This window comes from Sinocyclocheilus grahami, unplaced genomic scaffold (genome assembly GCF_001515645.1).
Source record: "Sinocyclocheilus grahami isolate Dianchi unplaced genomic scaffold, SAMN03320097.WGS_v1.1 scaffold1237.1, whole genome shotgun sequence".
NCBI classification, from domain to species: Eukaryota; Metazoa; Chordata; class Actinopteri; order Cypriniformes; family Cyprinidae; genus Sinocyclocheilus; species Sinocyclocheilus grahami.
In genome coordinates, this window is record NW_015506416.1 from 264,146 (window position 1) to 270,612 (window position 6,467).

At 41.3% G+C, this 6,467-nt stretch overlaps 1 protein-coding gene across 1 annotated transcript in view; it reads left to right on the forward strand.

The window, feature by feature from the left end:
• Positions 1 to 2,979, forward strand: part of lekr1 (Leucine-, glutamate- and lysine-rich protein 1) — a 127,689-nt gene extending 124,710 nt beyond the window's left edge. The window contains exon 10 of the mRNA XM_016254310.1: positions 2,501 to 2,979. Coding sequence (XP_016109796.1) covers positions 2,501 to 2,932 — 432 coding nt within the window. The 3' untranslated portion in view covers positions 2,933 to 2,979. The remainder of the gene's footprint in view (positions 1 to 2,500) is intronic.
• Positions 2,980 to 6,467: the final 3,488 nt, after the last annotated feature.

Here is a 6,467-nt window from a genome sequence, read left to right on the forward strand (position 1 = left end):
AAATCATTACAACATATTTTTGTTATAAATATAATTTTCGATTTAATATGTCCACTTAAACATTGACAAGCATCATACATCAGAAATTGCACCCACATTTGCATGTTGCATTGTTGGCCATGCAGATATATTGACCCAGAAAGAAGGGGACAATATGAGAGAGAAACAAAACCTAAAATTGAAGGCAATGTATGCCTTCAAATGTGTTACAGCCTTCAACCCCGTTACACCTTGTCACATTAAAGGGATAGTTCACCCAAAAATGAAAATTCTGTCATTAATTACTCACCCTCATGCCGTTCCAAACCTGAAGACCTTCGTTCATCTTCGGAACACAAATTAAGTTATTTTTGATGAAATCCGAGAGCTTATGAATATTTTTATTTTACATTTTCATTTATCATTTTAAATTCAGTTTATTTACTTAGTAAGTAATTATATGTTTTTTTGTCTTATATGTTTTTGTCATTTTTATTAATTAATTACCAAGTCGTAACATTATTTTCTCAACCTAAACTTATTTTAGTTATTTGCCAATGCAATATTTCTCAATTTTAAAGTTTTTGATCTAATATTTACATTTTAATTTTAGCTTTATTTTAATTAACAATATATATATATATATTTGCTGATGATAATAACCCTACTACAAACCTGTAACTACTTAATTGCCTTACATATATTGACCCCTTAGAACATCTGTCAGCCCATTAGAATGAAGCATTCATGAGTGCCTTTATAAATACATGCAATTTCATAATTCTGAACATGAGGTGAGGTTGGAGTCCGAGTAGTGCTGAATCCATTTGTATACTGCAGTATGTCATTATGACCACTAGATGACACTGTTTTACCTAAAGATTGTAGCTGGTGACATCATGAAGTGAAATGCTGGCCACAGTCTCAATCTTAAGCACATGTACATCTGTGATGGAGATTCGGAAATTCCCAGACCTTGTGTGTGAATATCCTGGTGTATTCCTCGGCCATGTGAGTTTTCGCAGGCACGTGTGATTTCTCTTGTGCTCACATCATATTCCAGCTGCTCTAGATTCTTTCCAAATGGAGTTTCCCACCATCCCACTTGCATATGGTACAAATGATCTTTTATGTATAAAACATCAGAATGGATTACAGATTTATTATAAACGAGGATAAAGGCAATTGATACGTTAAAAGCAGGGCTTAATTTGTGCCGGAACAAGCCGGATCCTGATCTGTCACCTCCGAATTTGTCAGAAATCTGATCCGGCACCTCATTTGACAGATCCCCTCCTCACGCGCCAATGAAAGACGTTTGTGTTGACCTATAGTGTGCATATATTTCATGAAAAAAACTATTATTATGAGCAGGCTTGCCTAGCATCTACATTTGAAACAACAAACTTGAGCAGAGATGCGACGTGGCTGCTCTCACAAACCCGAATGCACGGATCCAATACTGATACACATGCATTGTCTTTCTCAGATGTTTACATTTAGTTAAGACAAAACCGACTGTGCTTACGAGGATAATCGCCAGGACGGCCATTTTGACATCATTTTGACATCATTTTTTGTATGTGTGTATTTTGGCTGGCGTAAGCGCAACAAGCTGCGAAAAATAACTAAATTTGGTACTCGCTAGGCGGCGCGATATGCGCGCTATTGATGTGACTGTGAGCGCATAGGAAACACCCTTTGGAGCACGCGAGTATCGAATGGCTTAAATTTAAAGATGTGCAAATGATACAGTCTTGTGACGATGCAACAATGACTTGATTAGGCAAGTGACAATTCTGTCGACTGTCCCGAAACCCGAGCAAAATTCTTGTATCGCAGCGTGCAGTAGTGCAGAGGAGATGCGCTGTTGTGAAGCCGCTTTGAGAGTGAGAGAAGACGCAGTACAGCTGAATCACTCACGCTGTTTTCAAATGACTGATTTAATCTGATAGTATGTGTGGATTTATAATTATTTATTAATTATACAGAGATTTAAGGAAAAAAATCCATGACTTTTCCAAAACTTTTCCAGGCCTGGAAATGGCTGTTTTAAAATTTCATGACTTTTCAATTTTTTTCATGACCATAAGAAGATGCACGCTGTTAATCACGTAAGCTGGTCCTCCATTGCACGAATGCTCCGTTACCTCTCCCTCCTCTAATCATGCCAGATCTGTCACCCCACTTTGTTCCGGGACCTCACAATTTACAAATTAAGCACTGGTTTAAAGCCTCTGTAGCTACTTTTTGTAAATCTTATTTAGTTGTATACATATTTGTTGTATAATTAAATGTACAAAGTGTAAATGTTCAGTTGGTGTGGCCATTATGGAGGCTCTTGGAGAAATGGTCATGTGACAGGAGGTTTTGCTCATCCATGATCTCCCTGTGGGGAGTTTGATGAGGAGATATTGTCCAGTTTTGGTATGTTAGGGTTGTATTGGTCTGTGAGAGATATGATGTAATAATATTGTCTCATTCTGTCCCTCCACCTTTTTTCCCTCTTTTTGTCATGTAGAAGTCCTTTCTTGAGGAGACAGTAAGGCGTGAGTGTGAAGAGAGGGAAGAACTGACTGCAGCACTGACCCTGGCCAAAGAACAACTGCTGGAACTCAAACACTCCATCACAAAACCAAATGGCACCCAGACACACACCCAACTCTCCAGAGTCAGATCTACAGTAAAGAACCCAGACCTCCCCTTCCCTAGACTCAATCCCAGCCCTCCCAGCCATCCTCAGACACACAACCACAGCTCTTTGTCCACTCAGAGCACCAGGCAGCGTTTGCCTGAGTGGAATTCTTGTAGTGTGAGTAGAAGTTCGACATCCTGGCATGGATCATCACAGCCAACACCCACCCTGCCCAAAATCAGCAAAGAGAGAGTTGCTTCAGTGAATGACTTGTGCAAAAGCATCACTATGGTGAGGGGCAGACGGGACAAACTTTGATTTGCACTAGAAAGTTCCCTACATTGTGTACTTTGTGTATTTCTAGGTCAGAGGTTACCATATAGTTGAACTGATAGTAACACCAAGGGAGAGGTGGAAAGTAGCTAATTACGAATATTTTTTGTTACAGTACATAAGCACTTTTTTCTACTTCCTTGAGTATAATTAAATTGTGGTACTTTTACTTGAGTTAAATAAAAATAGTATTCAACTTTGCTACTTTTATTTTTCACCAAAAGTACAAAATACAAAAAAAAAGATGCCAATTATGGAGAAACAGGGCGAGCTGCCAGTTACGTTTATTTTTCACCAAGCGTACAAAATACAAAAAAAAAGACAAAGGTGCTGATAAAGAAACATGGCAAGCTAGCATTTGACAGGCACTTTTCAAACTACTGGGGTGGAGCCCTGTGCTTCAGGCAATAACAAACATGTCTGACTTGGGTGCAACACCAATAAAAAACTTCCAGTTAAGCTAGGGGGCGGGGTGTTCAAACTCTACTTTGTTGTGACAGTCAATCCCTGTGACTGGCGTTGGCGTTCCTTTCTGGCTTGTGGGCTCAGCCACTATAAAGGCAGCACCAAGCGCCATATTACCTCATAATCTTTCTCCTTTTATGTAGCTATGAAGCCTCCTATTACTCACAGTAGAAAGCATGCTTTCCAGTGGATGGTGCCAGGATTGCCATTCCCTGAAGCATTCTGTCAGCATGACATCTTTTTTATTTCGATGGAGAAGCTGTCCGTACTGCTTTTCCTTTCTGCCATCGAGCCATGGAGGTAAAGCCCCCGCAGCTTGAGATAGGGGGTTTAGGTGATGGACCTGGGACGGGTCAAATCCCACATTCCCTTGTTCACCTAAACCTCCCATGTCTAGCCTTCGGAATGAATATTCACTGCCTCTCTACCTGGGTGGTCCCACGCAGATGCAGTGCTACACAAGTTTGCCTACCCTCCAGCAAACTAAGGCCCTAAGACTCGGGTAGCAAATCATGAGGACTTGAATTGCCTCGCCGCTGACAGTGTTGCTTAAGAGAGGAGATTTACAGAGGTTCACAGTCCCTCATTCGCAGGATACAAGTAGCCCCCTGCCTCGGAGCAGCGGCCTGCTGTGTGCAGTGTGCATAGAAGTTCCAGTCACTAGATCGCTCATTCACATGATACCCAGCAGCCCCTTGCCTCAGACAAGCGTCAGTCATGTACAGAGCTCGGGAAAGCTCTAGTAGCTAACACATTCACCTCATATTAGCAGCCCCTTGCTTCCGAGCTGTGGCCAGCCATGTACAAAGTACAGCGAATTTCCAGTTGCTCAATAATTTGCACAATATCAGCAGCCCCCTTCCTCAGCAGCGACCAGCTGTGTGCAGAGCACAGAAAAGTTCCAGTCACTCACAAATTAATTTAATATCAGCAGCCCCTTGCCTCAGAGTGGCTGCCAACCATATACAGAACACAGCATAGTCTCAGTCACTCACTTATCCTCCCGATAGCAGCAGCCCCTTGCCTCAGAGCAATGGTCAGTTGTGTACAGAGCTCAGAAGGTTTTGGTTGGTCATTCACTCGCACTTGCAAGCAACCCCCTCAGCACAGCGGTCAGCCATGTGCAGATCATGGAGGTTTCCCAGTTGCTTACTCATCTATGTGTTATAAGCAGCCCCTGCATCGGAACAGCGGCCAGGCATGTACAGAGTGCAGAGAAGTCTGCGGTCGGTCTCCAACTCACTCATGTGATGTAAGCAGGTCTACGTGCCCTTTCGACTGATGTCGCTTGTTTGGAGTTCGGGGAGATGTCTGTAGAAAGCATTTGCTAAATTTAACAGCTTTACAGATGAGCTGACATTAGATTGCTGAGAGGCCTTGTTGCCATGCCCCTCCTCAGTGAGTTGTTGCGACTATGTCATATGGTCTGGTATGCTACGATATGCTTACACCAGTGTGTTGTTGTAGGGTGTAGCGAATTTAGCTCAACGACAGGAAATATGAATAATATGAGCAAACAATGAACACGTCAAGTGTGATACAAGTAAGGTTTTATTAACTACATAAACACTTAACCTAGTCTAACATACTACATAAACACATAAACTGGTCTAACATCCTACATACACACATAAACTGGTCTAACATACACATACACATACACACCGCTACAAGGGCTATTCACTGACTTTCTGTACTTACCAATTTGAACAAATATATCCATTGCACAATCTATGTTTTTCATAAAGATTATGGGCTCCAGTTGGAGGCTGTTTGCCTCACTGAGTGGATGGCATTGTTCGTATTTGCTCATGCTGAACTTCATATACAGTACGTCCTTAACTTGTGGGTACTGTGTTCCGCTCATTGAGCTAAATGTGTGTTATTTATGCACTAATATGTTGTTGCTGCTCTTAAAGGGATAGTTCACACAAAAATGCAAATTACCCCATGATTTACTCACCTTCAAGCCATCCTATAGGTGTATATGACATTCTTCTTTCAGACGAATACAATCAGGAGTTATATTAAAAAAACATCCTGGCTCTTCCAAATTTTACAATGGGAGTGGATGGTAGCCCAAAATTTGAAGTCCAAAAAATTTAACCAATCCATTATAAAAGAAGTCCACACGGCTCCGGGGGGTTAATAAAGGCCTTCTGAAGCGACGTGATGCGTTTGTGTAAGAAAAATATCCATATTTACAACTTTATAAACCTTAATCTCTAACTTCCACTGTCATACACCCATTCGCGAGAGAGTGCAGCACTGAGATCTAGTAGTACCAGCACTGATATTTTGCCAGAATTTAAGCGGAAATCAATTACTATCTTTATGAGTGCTGTCTCTGTGATGTGATGCGGTCGGAAACCAGATTGAAAATTGTCCAGGTATCCATTTGAGTTTAGTAGTTAAGCTGATTAAAAACAACCTTTTCAACAATCTTGCCTATAAAAGGAAGATTTGATATCGGTCTGTAGTTATTCAATAGGTGTTATCAAGATTGTTATTTTTCAGGAGGCGCTTAAAGGGGTCATATGATGAGATTTCAAGTTTTCCTTTCTCTTTGGAGTGTTACAAGCTGTTTGTGCATAGATAAGATAGCTGAAGTTGCAAAGGCTAAAGTCTCAAAACCAAAGAGATATTCTTTATCAAAGTTAAGCCTCTGCCACGCCCCCCTAAAATGGCTCTTTCTAACACGCCCCCACATATCTACGTCACTATGTGGAAATATTTGCGTAATGCCGCCCAAATGTTCACGCAAAGAAAGAAGGTGTGGTTTCAGTAACTGCAGTTAGTGTTGAAGCAGCCATGTCAGGGAGACGCTGTGTGTTTCTAGGCGAAAGCAAAAGCACTTTATTTGGCCTTCCGAAAGTAGATGCATTTAGGAATCATTAAGATTACTTACAACAGATCAGCAATTTTATGGATGACCATTTCGTGAACCTAGGAGAGGAGGTGTTATTAGTTGAAGTATTTGCTATTGACTGTTCAAATGCGGAGTTTTGCGCATCGTGTGTGTGTGTGTGAGAGAGATAGAGAGCGAGAGAGAGAG